This window comes from Parasteatoda tepidariorum, chromosome 1 (genome assembly GCF_043381705.1).
Source record: "Parasteatoda tepidariorum isolate YZ-2023 chromosome 1, CAS_Ptep_4.0, whole genome shotgun sequence".
NCBI lineage: Eukaryota > Metazoa > Arthropoda > Arachnida > Araneae > Theridiidae > Parasteatoda > Parasteatoda tepidariorum.
In genome coordinates, this window is record NC_092204.1 from 65,296,589 (window position 1) to 65,317,338 (window position 20,750).

Sequence of the window (20,750 nt, forward strand, 5' to 3'; positions counted from 1 at the left end):
TGTCTGAAAAGTTACTGCTATACTGCATTGTTTAGGCTCATAAAAATATGCAGAAGATGGTTATAGTGGTTTTAGGCTCATAAAAATATGCAGAAGATGGTTATAGTGGTAGTCGTTTCAATGAAAAATATTAAAAAGTTTTAAGTATTTTTTTAACAATTTAAGCCATTTGTCAGTTTTAAATCTAGATTATTGGCTTGAACAAGATAGCATATAAAATTTAAAATGAGTGCTTTTGAATTTCTGGCACTCAAACTGAGTCTTGGTGAAAAAACTCTGATGAACACCTTTAGAATTAGTATGACGTGGTGCAACATTAATTAATTTAGCTCTATTCAGATTAAGTTGGAAATAAAATAATTTTTTCCGTAACGCTATCTTTCTTTACCTTTTGTACAAGAATGGCAGTTTTATTCCAATACCATTCGCTAGAACAAATATTTTTGTATTATACGTAACTTAAATAAAACATGAATTTGTTCTTGCAGGTTTTGACAATCGATGTAAATATGGAGATGAAATCTATTACCAAGATCACATGGAGAAATAAGGATAATAAGTGCTAAGTGTAAAGATATTAGCAAGCATAGAAAAGACTATATTATTAAATTTGTTGAAAATGTTAAATATCATAATTTCATCACCATTAATATTTCACCACAGAACATAACTCTTCAACTTATTAGTGATTAATTTTTATCTTTATAGTAATTTTCATTTTACTATGTCCTACAAAAATAAAGTATTCTATGTTCTTTAAATAGTGGTTATTATGGTTAATGAGATTGAATCATTTTGTAATAAAATCAGTAGCCTTAGGAATAAAGCAAATTCAAACATTACTGTTTAGACATACCGAAAAATAAATTAATCTCCTCTGCTTAAAAACTCCTAGTTAGGTTTAAGAAATATTTTTAATCTCTAAACATACATTAACATACATCTAAGCATACATTATACTTTTCATACACTCTCAAAAATATTCACTACGATAAAAATATTTTCTTGGAAATACGATATGTTGAGACAATATGAAAAAAAATTTACTTTTTAAATACTACATCTCGGAAACAAATAAATAAAACTTTTTATTTAAAGGCAAATTTTGTAGCAAGTAGTTAAAACTGAGTTACTATGTACCGCATTGTCCACGGTATAAAATAATGACGTTAAAATCTCGGGATTCATCCTTTGTTCCACTCCGATGAATGAATTTAGTAACAGATAGAGAAATACACCTGAAAAGAATTGTTCTGTGCAAAATTTCTATAAATACAGCAAATCTATTTTTTTTTTAAAAATTTTAGTTTAAGCTTACGACTTGCAATAGTTCTCTATTTAATAAATAGATGGTAGTACAATATTTTCCATGTAATGACACTATAAATAATTTTTCACAATGTTTATGAGATGTTTAAGAGATATGCACTTAAAGTCTAGTCCAGAAGCAATGTGACTGCGTATTTAAAAAAGGATTTGATCGTAGTTTCAGAAGAATAGATCTACCCACGATTCAAGAAGTAAATAAAAGCGTGTGTGGTAGTAATACGTAGCAAGTTCCTTCGTGCGGTATTGGAATAAACCTAACGCTACTTAACACTAACGTTGTACTTAATGCTGTTTTTCGAAGCTCTATAACCAAGGAAAATAAAAAAGCCATAGTTTGAATGCCTTACACATGAATCAATGCGATGATTTTAAACTATATAGATAATTTTGTTAACATTATCTGGACTTTAGAACAGACAAATAACTTAAATATTTTAAAAGTTACTGAACTTTTTTTTTTAAAAAATAGCCCATTTGGCGACATTTTTCCACCTAGATGAAAATTTTCAAAATCACTGCCTTATTCTCAGTTTTTGCAAATTTTTATAAGCCCAAGTAATCCAGTATTGGAGTAAGTTTTTAAATATTAAAAAAAATTAGACTACAAACGTTTTTCATTTTCACGAAACTGTGGTTTTTCATCCATGTTGACGTTTTGCACCATTTTCAAAATAATCGTTGACAGCGCTGGCTTTAGATAGGCTAAACTTCACCTAACAGTCATGAGTAGCAGTTGCAAACTCACAGCAGTTATAAAAATAGCATATTATTCGCAAAAAGCATCATTTCATAATACGTCAGAGCCTTTGAAAAACAACCTTAATAACTTCACATTTATTCTCAACCAAATTAAAGGTATTGAGCATACTTCAGTAAGGCATGTCTGATTGTTAGCCTTGACTATTAATGGCAATTTTCATAATAATCTTCTGTCTCATCTTTTTTTCCTTGGGAAAAGAGACGAATTAAGATATTTTGGTATTCTTACGCTTATTCATTTTTTTATACTTCTGATACCATTACTAATTATGGTATATGATTTCTTCATTTGTATTTACATTTAAAAATAAAGAAATAACTATTTTTTTTTCTAAAAATCGATAGCCTAAAAATTTTAAAAATACCAAACATTCAAATGAACTGTATAAAATCGGATATATAGCAGAAATTATAAAACATTCAAAATGAATTTCTCAATTGAAGCATTCTTCGTTAAATGATGCTTGTAACGATTAACTTGTATGATTACTTACATGTCGAAACTTTAAATTTGAAAAAACATTAGTTAATTATTATAGTTACATGACAATATTTTTTTAAATTTCCCTTTTATTTCTCTTGAAAATTTCGACTTGAAATTAATTCTCTCTCTCTCTCTCATTTGTACACATGAGAAAGAAACAACTAAACTGTATTGTATTCATCACATTATTTGAAAGTTTAATATTAAACTTAGAATTTGTGGAAATTAAAGAGATATGAATTTTTTTGTTCTTGTCCTTAATACCACTGTAAGGATTTATCTTTCTAGCATTACCTATCCCCTACTTGCACGAAAAATGTGAACAATTTTTTAAATGTTAATCGATGTAGTGATCAGAGTCATAAAAAAATGCGAAAATTGAAAAATTTAAACATATTTATTGAAAATAATAATAATTACAACATTAGTTTCAAATATAAGGTAGCCCTAGGGTTAAAACTTGTTAGGGAATTCACAAGGTTAGCCGAAATTGCATTCCAATTTATAGTGTGTAAAAAATAAAGAGTAAGTAAATAACATGTATAGCTTTTTTTTAATTAATTTGTATCATACCAGCAATATCATGGTCAATCATATCAGTATCACGCATACTAGCATCATCGTTTGCAGTAAGAAAATAGTCAAGACTGATTTCATTTGGCATAGATTTTTCCTTTGTAATATGTTCTCATAATGGTTGCAAACCAATGAGAACATCATTTAATTCTTCATCGACAGCTTCTTTGTCTAAAGCCAAGGTTAAATTTGCTTTCTTTCACCCATCACAAATGACTTTTTGGCTAGTGTCTCTCCAGCGATCATATCCATAGCTTGCTTTGAATCAGGTTTTAAAATTGCTTCCTTGTTTTTCAATTTTCACAAACATACGCCGTACTGCCGTGTGGCTCAGGAGATAAAGCACTCGCCTTCCAATAAGGCGAACCGGGTTCGAATTTCAGCGATGGCAGGTTTATACGAATTCCGCACCCAGCTCGCACCGACTACAGTGATGACGTAAAATGTCCTCAGTGGTAGACGGATCATGGATTAGATTCCCCTTGCCTTCAGGCTGACCGTGTGAAGTTTTCGTTGTTTTCCTCACCATGTAACTAAAATGCGGGTTATTTCCATCAAAAAGTCCTCCACCAAAGCAATCTCTCTCAATACTTGATCTAAGTGCTCCAAATTACAAGGCTACCGAGTTGAACATTAGTAGTCGTAAACCCAAAAATTGGGTCGGCTGTTCAACGATGGTTATAAAGAAACATACACCGTAGAAGTTGAGAACACGATTTTTCCCTTGACTGCTTTATTATACGTTGGTCAAGTGGTTATAAAATAGGCCTGCAATTAGGAGAAAAGCATTCTCCCTTAATTTTCTAATTTTGGTGACTCATAATGGGGTGAGCAGTTGTTAAAAAGAAGCAGAATTTTTCTTTTCTTACGTTTCATGTCTTTGTCTTCATCAAACTTAATTAACCACTCTTTAAAAATCCCTGTCATTATCCACATCCTGCGCATAATGAGTTTACATTTTTTAGGCTTCTAGGTTGGCAGATTTGCGGATAAACATAGTTTTTTTTCTTATATCTGATATATTGCAGCAAAACAAAACAATTTAATGCATTTTCTGAATTTTTGGCTTAGGTGCTTTCTGAATTAATTTCTCTCGGCTACAAATTTGCTTTGAAAAAATACCATCATGTTCTTCGAATCGATTTAGCTAACCAATACTTGCTTGAAAATTTTCGTTTTCAGAAGTTTTTTGTTAATTCTAAAGCCTTCCCACGAATGAGCAGTCCAGAGACTCGAATGTCCGTACATCCGAAAACTTCTGGAAAATTTGAAACATTTGAATTAAGCACATCTTGAAAGTTTGAAAGTCTTTATGTGATCCTATCAATGCTGATTGCATATGCTGTTCCAACTTCGTTAGATTTTTTTTTTAAAAAGTAGATAGAGTGGATGGGAATATTCCATATTTTGTCACAACATCAGCTTTTTTTATTCCACCATCAACTTCTAAATGAATATTTTTATAATCCATGAGTGGTGAATTTCAAAAATGTTAGAGGAAGGAAGAAAAATATTTATTATATCACAAGCAGTTTTATAGCTGCCTTTTGAAAAACAGGGTTAAAAAAGGTAGGTAGGTATATTTACTTCACATTAGAGCTGCGATGACAATCTGTGAAACATCCCTGATGATAATCCGAAGACATGCCATCACAATTTTGGTCCTCTATTGAAGGATGGCTCCCCCTATTTGGCAGGCGGACGACTTGCGCGTGAAGTCGAGTTTCTTGTGATATAACAGTTTAACGAGGACTTGGTTGCTACGCAGATGGATCAAAATGATCACCCACCTGCCTACTGACTGGAGCCAGTGATGCTTTATATCGGTATTCTACTGGGAATCGAGTCTTTACGATCAGTGCACAGCGGGACTGTTCGAAAACCCTTATAATAAATCAAAGTTATAACCATTAGACAATTGCATAATACAAAGACCTGAAAAGAAGTAAAAAATGCATTTTAAAAATGACTTTTCAAAAATTCGGAAATTGTAAATAGTTTAAAAATAAGTTATGGAAAATATAGATAGGCAAACAACATACTTCCAACATTTTTTTTAATGGTGGGCACTTGGGTTTATTTCCCATTGGCCTCAGAAATACCAGAATTGCTACTCTCTTATCGTTACTGAGTGGGCACCTATGGCTAAGCCATGGCGGTGGAGCAGCGTCGCCCACGTCTTAAAAACCACAAACCCGTTTATAGAGCAGGTTACACTCACACAATCACACAGAAGAGAGCACATAGAACACACACAGAGAGAGAGAGAGAAACATCCATGCCCTGAGCAGGATTCGAACCCGCAGCTATCGGCTCCACAGTCAGACACGCTAACCACTCGGCCAACCGGTCGGTTCATCCAACATAAGGAGCAAAATTTTTTCTGATGTTCGATAATTTTATCATTCCTCGATTAAATGATTAAATTATTTATGAAATGTTTACATTATTTATATATATATTGCGCGACATGAAACTCTCCACATTAGACTTTTGTCTTTTACTCCGTAGAATTCTTCAATTTCACACATAAAACACTTTTCAAGAATCTTTTCATTAAGAGAAGTATTGGTCCTGAAATTTTGCATGGTCAGAGTAACAGGTAGCCTTTGAAAATTCAATTTCTTACTTTACTGTTTCCGGCTACCCGGCCGAGTATTATAGCATTTGTACAAAACAATATAAAAATCGAAAATTTTTATGTAGAACAAATAATTTACAAGGAAATTTATTGCCTCACTTATATACATAAAAATACTTTTTTATTTTTAGATTTTTGCAAACTAAATTTTAAAAGGAGTTTCAAAAGAACATTTTGGGAGGAGTGTTTTGATAAATACAGTGAAAATCATTTTGGTAGAATTACTTTATTGCATAGTCATGACATTTCTGGTAAAAGAGAAGAATAAAAAAACAAAACATAATTTTAGTTAATAACCAGGCTCAAATGTATCATGATAGAATTTTCAAATTTTACCACGTCTATCAAATTTTATCACAGATTTTGAAACCATACTTTTTGTTAATTTTTCCAAAACCATTACCAAAAGGCTTTGAAGGGATTTAATCTTAGACTATGTCAACCTTCATCTATCAAAAGGTATCTCTTGATAGAATCAAGTTAACATGTCTTATATACTAGTGAATTGGTATTAATATTTTATAGTGGTAGTTACGCCACAGCTTCAGTAAAAACTTTCTGCAATAATTCACCGAGCATTCTGGTGCTCCCATAGAGTCAGAAACACTGTGCCATATTCAGATACCATATTGTTGACCATACTTTTTTCCTCAGTGTAGAAATGATTATCGTGAAACTTTGATATAAAGTGGAGACATCTGCTTACAGAGAACTTCATACTAATTACTTTTTCATTTGCTTTACTGAAATTAGTTTCTGTTAAACGTAGCATATTTTAAAATTATTTCAATAAATGAAAGTATATTAAATGAAAAATGCTTTGACTATCAGGGTTGAATTTTTTAATCATCTGTTAATCATAAACGAAATTACCTTAATGATTTCTTGAATCATTTTGCAAAAGAGTAAAATATGTCATTCCTAAACCAGCTATTACAGATTAATTACTATTGGCGACTGAAATGGGCTGCAGGCGGGGTAAAGCAGAACTCTCTACCTATGGTAACACTTTACATGCTTTCACCATTAGCGTGTGGAGAGTCCTTGGCGGTACGTTAGTTTCTGTCTTAATTTTCAAATAGATTAAAATCTTTTAAGTTAGGAAACTATATGGAACTGAAAACTACATTAAACATAGTCCGAAAAGAAAATGTAATGGAAATTTAAAAAATATTCTTAACAATTAAATACGAAAAATGCTAAGAAAAGGAAAAGTATCGTAGTACACTCCTATACAACTGAAAAGAGGAGGAGAGGGAAGGTGGAGGGTCCAAAAGCATGGAACCGGTCTTCTCCCCAGATGGCGTATTCGAGCGTTGCGATCGCTTCGTTGGAATGAAAGGATTTCAAAAAATGCAATTATTTTTATGAATAATTTTAAGGTTACTATAAATTTGAATATGATAGTGACGAACACAAATGTGAGTTATCTGACATTGGATACCGGCTAAAACTGTCCGGGTTTGAGAACCAGTTATCTGGTCTTGAGACTAGAAACTAGGTTCGGGTATCCGGTATCAGGTTGTAAAATTTTCGGCCGAGTTTGGATAATAACTAGGCTATGAAAATCTGGCTAGGTGAGCTGGGTACATCCCTATCTTCCAGTAATCACGAGTTTTTCTTGGAACCATTTCGATTTTAATAGAACCAATTATTGTCTACTCATCGATGCATATGCTTTATGCACACGAAACGCAACATAAAAATTTTACTTTTGCGAGAAAAATGAGCTTTATGAACGACGATCATAAGCTGAAGAAAATTCTCTGTAAACCGCGCTGTGTCGGTATTATATTGTTTACATTACTGATACTGTGGCTACTTGGTGACTATCACTTGGGATGGTTAATTTAAATTTATGTCATTTCTTGTAGCATTATTTAATTAGAAGTTCCATTAGCCTGGCGTGTTTCTTTTGAATTTATCATCACTGCTTTCTGGAACTGATTGACTTCTTAGTTTGATTGTGTCGATTTTTTAACTCTGATCTGAAGAATTGACAAACATTTTGTACAATTCATCCTTTAATATATTGAAGCAGTATTTTACGTGTCATAAATGTGTTTGAAATATATTACGAACTTGATGGCTTTAATGCGGTCTTCTAGCTCTTGGACTTTTTTATTACTGACAATAATAGTTATCAATTTTTCAGTTTTTGTTAATTCTGAAGAAATCGCCCCTTCTGAGCCTGTTGTTAGTGTCAATAGAAATGTTGAGTTTCCGGGGAATTATGAAGATGTAAGATATAAAAAATTCTTTCAAACATGCGAAAAGCTCCTTTTCTTTATTTTTTGTTGTTTATTAGGAATTTTATAGCATTTTCTTGTTTGGCTTGCATAGAAACTACTTTGGCATTTAGACAATTTTATTTAACTGTGTTATAAATGTTTAACCCTAGGACAAATGCTATATAAAGAAATTTATTTAATTTTCTTATTGCCAGTGTTTTAAAGTAAAGGTGATGATCATTTTATTGATCATATTCTCTTTTAATTTTTTTTTGTTCTTTAAAGAAATGCTGGTAATTTTTTTTACAAATATTAAAGAGACAATTTTTAAAAATGAAATTTAGAGTACCACTTTTATTTAGGAAACTTTTATGCTCTTGCCAAAACAGAACAAATAACTTAAAAGTGAGATTTATTAATAAGATTTTTCTAATAATTATAAATTGGAATAATTGAATAGTATAATAAATAATTGGAAAATAATAAATAATTGGAAAATTGAGGATTTTTATATTAAAATCCTCGTACTAGTTTCAAGTGGTTATTTAAAGTGAGAAAAATTTTCTCTTATTTCTTTCTTATAATTATATTTAAAAGAATTTGAAATTAATAGTATTTATTTTAAAGAAAAATTTTGATTCCTTAAAGTTTTCTTCTTCCAATAAAAGTTTTAATTATTATGAATTAATAACTTTAAAACAGTTTGCTTGTAAGTTTAGTTTTTTGATATTATACCAACATCCTATAAATCATCATCAAATATATAAGTATATTTGAAACATAAAAATACATTTAGATTATTTTAAAATACTTTGTATCTTTTACTTGCATATAGAAGAAGCTGTATTTATTTCTAGTAATGAATTATGTAAGGCTGTTTAATAATTTTTTTCAAGACATTTTCTAATTGTATATTTTCTAATTATATTTCAAGACACTTTCTAATTGGAAAATTAATGTTTGTCCTTAAATCCTGAAAGCAATATTGATATGGTTTTATTTTTTGTGAAAACTATTTAAAACTGATTCATGTATACTGATAAATTGCCAACTTTGGTTTGCTGACTTTCGAACTAATATTTTAAATTGTTCAGCAAGAAATTAGTACAGTTCTTATTTTAATGTATGTTATTGTACTTTTGACGATGTTTGAAGCTACATTATTACAATAATTATGAAAAATAATTTATAACTTTTGATTAAATAGCAAATACAATGTAAAAATTAATATACTGTTTTTTTGCAGCATTAATATTATTTTTAATATTTATGTTTGCTGTAGCTGTAAAATAATATAATATTACTATAAAAAAATACAAAATTTATTTTAAAATCAAAATTAAAATAAAAAATTGACAAAATTAAGTAATAAAATATTAATTGCTGACATGACATTAAAATTTAAAATTATTTCGCATGAAAATTAGTGCAGTTTTTATTTTAACATGCATACAGTTTGTTTTAGACCATAGCTGATTTATTACAATAAATATATTTATCAAAAAAGTACCCATCAGTTTTTATTAAGTAGTAATAATAATATTAAATTTAATGTACTGTTTTTCATGGCATTAAAAATTTTAGTTAAAATTATATATAGTAATTACAGTGTTTTTAGAAGGGAGGCCCATCCTATCTGCCCTTTGTATAAATGTCTCCTCTTTGCTCTTTTGTAAAAATAAGCTGCCATCCCTTAAAATCCTTGCCTTTTATTTTATCTATTCAGGAAGAGGTTGTTTTCTTTACCATCTGTTTTAATGAAAAGTCCACTTCTGATTTATTTAGTTTCTGGTAATTATTTAACTTTAATTTTCGATTTCCTTAATTTTGGTGAAATTTTTTTCATGCTGTTTAGTTATATAGTTAAAATTTGCATGTTGTTGCTTTTATTTGGGAGTATAGTGAGTTTTTTTTTAGTGATTTTATATTTTACCATTATTTTTTTTAATAAATCCCTTTTATTTAAAAATGCTCCTTTAAGTATTTATTTTCTCTAAATTTTCAGTTTAAAATCAATTTAATCAATCAAAAGATTAATTTATCAATTTATCTTTTTTTTTAAAGTTTGCTTTTTTTTGAAGAAAATTTATGCACAGATATTGTCTTTTAGCATGCCTTTAATTATTTTTCTGAAGTTTCAAGTTTTTCTGTTATTTTGCTACTGAATCAGAATTACTTTGTGAAATATGCACATAAAATAGTATAAGAGGGTAGTTTAAAAATTAAGGATCTAATTCAAATATTATTATACATACAATACACATTTTGATAAATTTTAATGCCGGTGAATGCCCTTTTAAAGCTTAAAGTGTCCTTTTCTGTGAGGAAGCACTCTGCCTTTTTTTATTCCTAGGGTGAACTCTGATAATTATGTATTTGCTGTAAAACAATATAAAATTTCAATTCAATAAGATTTAATTAAAATGAAATGAAATTATGCAATAAAATATTTAATTAAGAAATTAATTGAAATTAACTAATTTTAATTTTAGTAAATATTTAAATATGAAGTAATAGCTTTAAAAATCAGCCTTTTTGATCAATCCATAAATTTAATAAAATCTAGGCTCAAATGGATTTTATTAAACATGATCAAAATCTGCCCTTTCTTTGAATCCATTCTAATTTTTTATTTGCCTTTATATGTATACAACCTTATCTACAAAACTTGATATATAACTTTAATGCTGAGAATATCAATCCAGATTGTTTTTGTAGGATTTAATGTTGATCCAGGTGCCAGTATATTCTCTAGTTTAGATTATGTAATGATAGAAAAATATTTTTATTATATTCTTTTATTTACATCAGAAATTAAAAAAAAATTATTAAAATTTGTTTTATTTACAAAATTAAGCATTAGAAATGTTTTAAGATATTTATGATAAATTACTTTTACTTTAATAACATTATATGTGCTTTAGCTTGTCTTGGATTGAGTAACACTTTTCTTTCTCAACCATTAAAAAGTTTGTTAAAATAGTTCTGATTTATTTTTAATTCAAGATAAAAGCAAATAAAAATAAAAGAAATAATATCTGCTACATATGGTTATGTTAAATTTGACAATTTTTTAAAAATTTTAATAAATATTGTAGCTATTTTTGTTCTGCAGTTTTTTTCTTTTTAATCAAGAAAGTGTTTTATTTATATCCAGACATCAATTGAATCAGATATCAAGTGGCCGTCAAACTTAGAAAGAAAGATGAACTTCATAACTGACCTGATTTACTTATGCTTTTAAGGTCAATGACGATACATTAAATGTGGGACTGATAGTTATTTTTTTATGATATACTTTCTTTTCTAATTGTTTATTCTGATTTGTTATTTATGATACTGGGTAAAAGATAATATTAAGTCCATAAATGTTTAGACCATTTTCTTTCAGCACCACTTAGAGAGTTAAATATTTTTCTCACTTTTTTTTGTATCATTTTAACGAGTTGATACACCATTGTTGATAAAAAAAAATATGTAATCATTATTGAACACAAATTGATAAAAATTATGCAATCATTTTCTTTTGTAATCTTGGACCTATTTCTATTGGACATCTTTAAGCAAAAATTAAAAATATTTTTCTTGAAAATTTTTTTCTTTTTTTTAAAAATTAATTTTGTGAAAAATTTTATTCCCATTACAATAAACTAATACTTTATAGTTAATGTTTTAAGTTCAATTTTTTATTTTGTTATGTTTTCAAAACATCTTACTTTCTTGAAAATTTTTATTAACTTATATTTCTTTCTGAGTAAATTTCTTTTTTCAAATAATTAAAATAATTTTATTTAAAAACAGAATAAAATAGCTAAGTAGTTAATTTTATATAGCATTATAGTTAATTTTATGTTCAATTTGTTATTATATTTCAAAATATCATACATTCTTGAAAATATTTTCAGTGGCATAAATATATTTATTTCTGAATTAATTATTTTTTTCAAATAAATTAACCCCTTAAAAGCCCAAGATAATTGTTAAGTTAAGGGGTTAAAATAGTTTTTACTAAAAATGGAATAAAATAGCTACATTAATGCTTTCTGATTCATTTTAAGTTTAGTTAGTTATTATATTTGCAAAACATCATACATTCTTGAAAATATTTTTAGCAGCATAAATATATTTATGTTTGAATGAATTTAAAAAAAAAAAAAAAATTAACCTTTTAACTTAAAAGTGTGTGAGATAAATGTTAAGTAAAGAGGTCTAAATAATTTTATCTAAAAACACAATTTTTTTTTTATTGTGAATTATAATTAAAGTGTATTTGAGTTTAATAAAAAATATTATTATACAGGGTATTTATAAATTCCCAAACCCATTTTGATGTTTAATAACTCATAAAATAATGAAGATATAAACAAACTTATGGCATTTATTGATGGAATAAATCATATATTTTCCTTTTCAGGTTTGAATACCTTTACTTTTGTAAATATCGTCTGCGCGTGTGGTTAATTTCAGATAATTTCATTTTCCTGTTTAAATATCTGTATTTTTCTAAATATCGTCTGCTTATTAATTGCATTTTTCTCTCTTTCGTTTTTGGCAACTGTTGCAATGTTATGTTTACTTTTGATGTGTTTGTTCTATGTAGTATTTTTCTATGCGATGTTTTATTCGAGCGGATATTAAGGAGAATGCATACACCACAAGAGAAAGCACATATTTTATGGTGGTTCATAGAAACGAAATCGATAGTGTAAGCACAGAGAAATTGTAGAAGAATTTACCAAAAAGATCCTTCATCCAAAAGCAGTATCTTGAGGTGGAAACAGAATTTTCTAGGAACTGGAAGTATCGCAGATACGAAACATTCTGGACGTCCCTGCACAAGTGATTTTGACGTTGAGTGTGTTAGACAGACATTTTTAGACAATCCTAGAAGATCTGTGAGATCAGCGGCAAGAGAATTGGATGTGCCAATTTCGATGGTGTACAACAGGGGTGTCAAACTCAAAAGCTGACTTGGGCCAAATAAACAATGCTTAACTTTAGGTGGGCCGCAAAAAAAAAAAAAAAAAAAATNTTTAAATTAACCAACTATCACCAGGATTCAAAGCTGTGTTGTAACATATATAAAGTTAAATTATTGTTTGATGCTTGACATCTCTTCTCTGCTGCTATTTTTCCTATTTCAGGAGAAATTTTTTTGGCCCAACATGAGCGAAAATGACCCAACATGAGCGTTATTAATACGGTTTCGGACAGGAGATTTATTTCCATTCATAACAGAAAATAATTGCTTGCACTGATAAGTGCTTCCAAACATGGAAATAATTTCATATGCGAATTTTCCAGTATTTTCAAACCTTGCCGGTAAATATTTGTAAAATTCAGGCATAACCACTTCAATGAATTTTGCCTTCAAATTTGAGTCTATATTTATTGAGAAAATCGACGAAAACAAACAAAATTTGTTTTCCGATGAATTAAAATCTTTAAACCTTGTTTCAAATTCCGTTCTAAGATTTGAAATTTTTTCTGCGTGTTTTTGATACGATGCAATATCCCTGGAATGGCAGGTGCCGCAAGCCAATTAGAATTTTACATTTTCGCGCGTACAATTTAAAATGATCTGTATAGTTTATTAATAAAGTATATTATAATTTCATATGCTAGTTTCCTTTCTAATTTATTTTTACTTTGCGTCAGATATATTACTGGGCCACAAAAATGTTCATCTCGGGCCGCATGCGGCCCACGAGTTTGACACCCCTGGTGTACAAGGTTATTAAGAAACAATTAAGAGTGCATGCATACAAAGTTCAAATTGTTCAAGGTTTTGAACCGGATGATAGGCCTAGGAGGATGGCGTTTGCAACAGTTATAGTAGGAAGGATAGAAGATGATGCTGATTTTCTGAAGCGCATAATATTCTCTGACGAAGCATCCTTTCATGTTTCTGGCATTGTTAATCTCCATAATGTGAGCATATGGGGATCTGAAAACCCCCTTGAATACCGTGAGTCACAAAGGGATTCCCCAAAGATTAATGTGTAATGTGAATTGATGCACAACCGCGTCATTGTGCCTTTCTTTTTTACAGAAAAGACGGTCTCATCCGCTATATACTTAGACGTGTTGAAAAGCTTCGTATTTCCGCAACTAGAAGAGCTTCAGCCACATGTCTTTTTGCAACAAGATGGTTCACCACCTCACTGGGGTATCATCGTTTGTAGTTCTTTGAATGACCATTTTCCAGGAAGATGGATTGGGCGAGGAGGTCCAATTCCTTGGCCACCCAGATCACCTGATATAACGCCGCTGGACTTTTTTCTTTGGGGATTTATAAAGGACAATGTTTACAGGAGGATCATGTCTAACATTGATGACCTAAAAGCCAGAATTACAACCGCAATAGCTTCTGTGGATGCTGATATGCTTGCTGCTACCTGGCGTGAAATTGACTATCGACTTGATATTCTCCGTGCGACGAAGGGGGCACATGTGGAAGTTCATTGACAAGGGTCATGAAACTTTTTGAGTCTATCTAACCATTTATGTTATTAATTTTAATCTATCTTTATTATTTTATGAGTTATTAAACATCAAAATGGGTCCGGGACTTTATAAACACCCTGTATATATAAAAAACAATTATATACCATATTACTTTTTTACTAAAATTTTGATGTGGTTTAATTACATTTTTATAATATGAAGTTTGTAATTTTATCTAGGTTGGTGGAGACTTCAAAAAGCCGGGTGACTTTTTTCACAAGATTAAAGACATTCATAGTTTAGGTTTTGTTCATGGCTTTGTTGCTGCGATATCTGTTATTATAGTTTCAGAGTTAGGCGACAAAACTTTCTTTATTGCTGCAGTTATGGCTATGAGACATTCTCGTATTACAGTGTTCATGGGCGCTATATCAGCTTTAGCTATAATGACTATTTTATCAGGTTTGTGCCTTAAAATATTATCTGACATTAGTTGTTGACCTTATATTTCTTTTTTGTGAAATTTCTGAATTGAATAGCATATTATTTCTGTTTTAAAATTTGATAATAATGCAAAAGAATTTTTATTGCGAGTTGGATGAAATTTTTACCAAGAGCCTGATTCTTTATAGTGTCATTTTTTTTGTTAACATCACTTCCTTCTTTTTTTGTTTTTCTTTTTTTTGTGTTTTGTATAGTAGCTTCTTTAAGTTTGTAATAAATCTTATGTAGTAAAAATTACCATTGGAACCAAATTTAATAAATCTTTTCTCTATTTTATAATATAAAATATTAAAAAGAAATTTTACTTATTTTACACAGAAACAAAAACATAAAGTAGGATTTTTAAAATGCTGAAAAATAGTATGTAATGCTGTTAAAATAGCAAAAAATAATAAAGATATGGCAGCTTGGTTATTTAAGATTATCATCAATAATAATACCCTTACCCATTACAGAATTTCTTTAGTTTTGAAAAATATTTTTTTTAGTGGAAGAAAAGGTATTTTAAGATACTTATATAAAAAGCTAAATAATATGTTCTGATAAGAAATATTGAAAAATTCTATTTGTTTAAGCAATGTTTTTAATTAACAACCACTGGAATAATGTTTTGCGTTGAGGGGTTGTCTTACTATGCAATCAAAAAGACAATGTTAAAAAGCCATGTTTTTGGCATTCTAAATTCACACAGACGCAAAACTACAATTTCTTTATTGGCCATCTGCATTATAAAATAGCAAAAAATTATCTGTAACTTCTTTTCTTCATTAAATCCTTTCAGTTTTTCAATAACTTACTAGCTGTGCTCAATATTGGACTAAGTCATTAACTTCCTTCTATCTTTTAACCTTATTTTTAAAAGGTAAAACAATCTTCACTTGTTCAATACATTTTTAATCAGGTTTCTTTATCATGATAAAACAATCTTATTAAGCATCTCTGAGTTATTTGGAATTTTATGCAGAGATGTTTTACTAAGTTATTCAATTTTAAAGTTCTTTTTACAAAAGGTATGCTACACCATGTGTAACTTGATTACCTAGTAAAAATACCATTTTTAAAAAAATATATCTTTCTTGATACTCTTTTTCTTCTCCCATTATAGTTTAAACTTCACAAAATTCGGTGTCGGTGTATCAAATGTCTCCTAATCATCCATCTATAAAAAGTATTTAGCTCCAGAATTAAAGTTATTTTTGATTAATTAATTGTCTTATGCCAGAGATGCACAACCAATTGCATGCAGGTTAAAATTTACCTCAAACATTTTGATATGGGTTTCTGAGCAGACTTAACAAACTTGCCTTTGTGGTAGACGTTTTGTTGGAACTGATCTGCATCTGTGTTGCATGGTGAGGCAGACCGCAAAATTCTCCCATTGATATTCCAACAGCTAGATAATTCTAAACCGTGATCAGTCTACCTTTAGAGATATTCTACATTAGCATCTACACAGAGAAGGAAGTATTCAATGCTTTTGGAAGCTGTATTTAAATTAACCAACTATCACCAGGATTCAAAGCTGTGTTGTGTAATAGAAAGGAGAGCATTCTATACTTTGGGAGCTGTATTTGAATTTACTAGCTATCACTAGGATTCAAATCTGTTTTATACTATAGAGAAAAGAGCAATTTACCTCCTAAGTCAGCCCAGTTTTTTTTTTTTTTTATATATTAATCAAAATATGAAAAAAAAAATAACGTAACAGAAAACAGATTTTATTTTTTAATTTTCAGCCAACAGAAAGCTATTGTCTTAAATATTAATGAAAGTATGAAATAAATACAAAGCAATAAAACTTTTGTGTTTACGTACTAAAATACATGCAAACGTCTTATAACTATATTTGTCTAGATTTAATTAAAATAAATATTTGTTTGTTTCAGTTTCTATTATTAGCACCAAAAAAAACAACAACATAGTTATATATTTTAAGTCCTTTTTATTGCTTTTAAAAAGAATATTAATGTACTCACAACAAGACATTTTCTTGTTTTTTGGCCAACTATCCCTGCCTTAGCTTTTCTTTTCAAACCTATTTTTTTTTCCATTTGTGTTTCTTTCCATGTATAATCAGGTAATACCATTTATTTATTTATTTGATTTAAATGAATTGACGTTGGCATTATAAACTGATCATTCTGTTACATAAACCAATTTCTTTCTAGATCAATTAATGCACCTTTTCTTTGCATAAAAATTGATAGATCCTTGTATTATTATTTTTTAAGTAAAATTTTATTTTTTCATAAAAATTTAGGATTGTATTTCTGTGTGAATTTAATATCTTGATGCTGTTTAATAATAATATGAACTTCTGCTGAAAGTACATCTTATTTCAATTAATGAAATCTTTTAGCTTGTTTGGGATTTGCTACTACTGTTATTCCAAGGACTTATACCCATTATATTTCCACTGCCTTATTTGCAATATTTGGCTTAAAAATGTTAAAAGAAGGTATGTAGTGAAGTTAAAACATTTTAACATGGAAGATTTCTTAATGACTTTTACCAATGAGTTTTAAATTTTAAAGGTTATTCCATGCCAGCTGATGAAGGCAAAGAAGAATTTGAAGATGTTCAAAAGGATATAAATAAACGTGAAGTTGAGGAGGTAACATGTTTATGTACTATTCATTATTTATGATATTTTGTTAAATGTCTAGTTGAGCAAAAGTCTAAATTTACTCGGTATTACAGATAACTTTTTTTGATACTTGATACTTTTTTGTTGTTGTTTGAATTAGATCCTTGATCCTTTTAGTGTTTAGTATGTTCACTTGAAATTTGATTTGATATTCAATATCATTGAAAAGATCAAATACAGGGTTGTTGGAAAAAATGCAGGGATTTTGTATCCTGATTAAATACTAATATTTAAAAATGCACCAAAATAATTCTTGCATTAAAATGTAGTGAAAAAAACGTTGGAATATAAGCTAACCTGAGAAAAATTGTTTTTAGCTTATTAAATTATATTGTTAGCATAGTATACTTTATAAATGGCAACAATTTAATGCTATACCTAACTCAATTAAGAGTACAATTTGCTGTCTTCTTCAAAAAAACAGTTTTCCCACATGCTATTTAATCGAACAAGCTATTTAACTAGATGTCCCATAATAAGATTCCCACATGCTATTTAATTAGATATCGAACTAAAAAAGGAAATCTTTGTACAATTTAATTTAAGTAGAAAATCAGTCAAAGGGTAAAAAGAGAAGGTATTTATTTATAGTGATTAGATTTCCGTGGGCTGAAAAAAAAAGAGAAATAGTTAAAATAAAAGTTTTTGTTGCATTACTATTACAAAAAAATTAATTGTAAACATATTAAATGTAGAATGCTAATTAGGACTATCAATTACTTGTAAATGAAAAAGAGACAGTTATTTTGCTTGTGTAGAAAAATGATATAAAAACTTGTAAAGTTTGATTTCTGCAGCAGTCATCAAGTTGCGAAAAAATAAAATAAAACCATACAATAATACTATGAAGTAATAAATGTGAAACATGAAGATAGACTAACTTGCTAAAAACAAACTGGTTGCTTTTTTGAATAGAAAACCAATTTTCTATATGTTATTCAATGAGGATATTGTGCTTGATTGGGGAATTTTTGTATAAACATGCACAAGGAGCAAATCAGTTAAAGGGTTAAGAAGCTTGCTAAAATAAATTATTAACAAATGATGTTACTTCAAGTAAATAAAATTTTATGTGTTGTGATTACGTGTGCCAGCTCATTAAATTACTTAGCTAATTTTTTAATAGTAGTTTTATGTTCAAGTTGGTAAAAGTATTTTTTCTTTCTTTCTTTTTTTTACTATTCTTACTATAAATTTGCAGCTTTTCAATAAAAGCCAAGTATTGTTAACAAGATTTTCAAACCTTACTCATTAGGGATTTGGGGAGAGTTGTTTTCCATAAATTTTATTAGCAAATTTATGTTTTAGTGTCTGTTTGCACTGTTTTTAGAGTTAAGAGTTCCCTTCAAACGGAAAAGGGATTTTACTTCCTTCATATTAATTACAGAGAACTACTTGAGCCTAATATCTTTAGTTATTCAGTAATTAATATTTTTTGTTTAGTTTTATTCATTTATATATGCATTCTGCTGGATCTTGTTATCAAATTTTTAATTTTAAGGTTGTAAATATTTTTTAAATTAAAACTTTTAAATAACTTTTTTAAAATTTAGTAACCAAGTTTCACAGACTGCATTTCAATGAATAAAATTAAATAGAAAATATTCAAAAATAATTATTAGTTACTTTATCAATGAACAAATTACGCTTATATAATTCTCCATAAGTTAAAATCCCATTTTTGTCTGAAGAAGATCCTTAATTTAAAATGTTAGTTACTAAATGGTGTTGTAATTTATTTTTGATATAGCGCAAGCAGAATTTTCTAGTAAGTTAACTATTTTAATGATTTATGATTTAATTGGCTAATCAATTTTAAAAACCTTATTTTTTAGGAGCTACTGAAACTTCATATGTATGTGTGTGTATATATATATATTTATGTATAAAATTAAAATTTGGTGTATGATTTTATTGTATACATAATTTTATGCATATATGTAAATTATAAATGAAAAGTAATCCTTTTTCTTAGAATGATTTTATTTCTGAAAAAAGTGCTGATTTCATTGAATGGATATTTATTAATGCACATTTATTTAATTTTTGACATCAGTTAACAAAAAAATTTAAAACTCTGCTTCTTAAGATGTTTCGTTTCTTTTGACTTAACTCAACCTTTAAAGGAGTTTAGATAAAGGGAGAGAAATCTTTAAATTAATCTAATTTTTATTTAATTTTCACAGAAAGATTGTATGTTTCATAATATTGGCTGGTGGCTGGGTCATGTTTTACCGAATTTCCCATTTTAGATCTAGAAATCACTTCATGCAAGCGACAATTCCCTAATAAGGGGTAAATGGCTGAGGATGAATGACGTCACAGAACGAGAACCTACCCGCAAATGTTGAATGACGCTATAATTTTTTTCTTCTTGATTTTTGAATTTCGACACCATGTGTGTGGTTAGTCAGTATAATTTTTTTCAGGTCGAGAAAGGTTGGCCTGGCGACCTTTATCTTATCATAGATGGGTCCATCAGTCCAATAAGCACCCCAAATTGATTTGAATTTTAAGTTTTTATATTTTTTAAATTTTTTTATTTAATTGGCTGAAAATTAATACAGTAGAGCGCCGATTATCCGAACTGCTCGGGACCGAACATGGTTCGGATAATTAAAAGTTCGGATAATTGGAAAGTTGTTTAAAATCTAGTGTAAATGATTCTTATTTATGCATTAACTTCCCTTCGCACCTTTTGTAGGCTTAGGACTGGCAGTACTATCTAGAATAGCTCTGGCGTGTTTAAATTTTTTTTCCTTTTTCAATTTTTAAATATTTTTAATTAAATGTTTTTTTTCATTTTCAATTATTTTTATCATATTTCAGTTTTTTATAATTTTTTTGTTAATTACTGATTTTAAAACATTTTTCATTATTTTCCATTTTCAAAAGAAATCCAGCAAAGATCTCGTTTCAAAGAAGACGCGTTTTTTTTAGCAGCCATTTATCCCTTATTCTTTTTAAATAAATCAACTGAACTGGATCAACATCATTTTGACGTTCTAGCCAATTCATTGCGAAATCTAATGGATTGCATGCTTTTATATGAGAAGGTCCACTATCTTGAACTTGATCACCTACTTCTTTCACTTTGTCTGTAGAGTTCCGATTTTCATTCAAAAATTCAGC

At 28.8% G+C, this 20,750-nt stretch overlaps 2 protein-coding genes across 3 annotated transcripts in view; both read left to right on the forward strand.

Annotated features, from left to right (window-relative positions):
- LOC107436692 (sucrase-isomaltase, intestinal) overlaps positions 1-761 on the forward strand; it is a 103,051-nt gene extending 102,290 nt beyond the window's left edge. For both annotated transcript variants that reach the window (XM_071181506.1, XM_043045140.2), the window contains exon 24: positions 489-761. In XM_071181506.1, the coding sequence (XP_071037607.1) occupies positions 489-566 (78 nt within the window). In that variant the 3' untranslated portion in view covers positions 567-761. The remainder of the gene's footprint in view (positions 1-488) is intronic.
- Positions 762-7,567: 6,806 nt separating this feature from the next.
- The window catches only part of LOC107436693 (putative divalent cation/proton antiporter TMEM165), a gene marked incomplete in the record, with an annotated part of 30,925 nt that continues 17,742 nt past the window's right edge, over positions 7,568-20,750 (forward strand). The window contains 4 exon segments of the mRNA XM_043045133.2: positions 7,568-8,030; positions 14,707-14,929; positions 17,331-17,429; positions 17,506-17,585. Coding sequence (XP_042901067.1) covers positions 7,848-8,030; positions 14,707-14,929; positions 17,331-17,429; positions 17,506-17,585 — 585 coding nt within the window.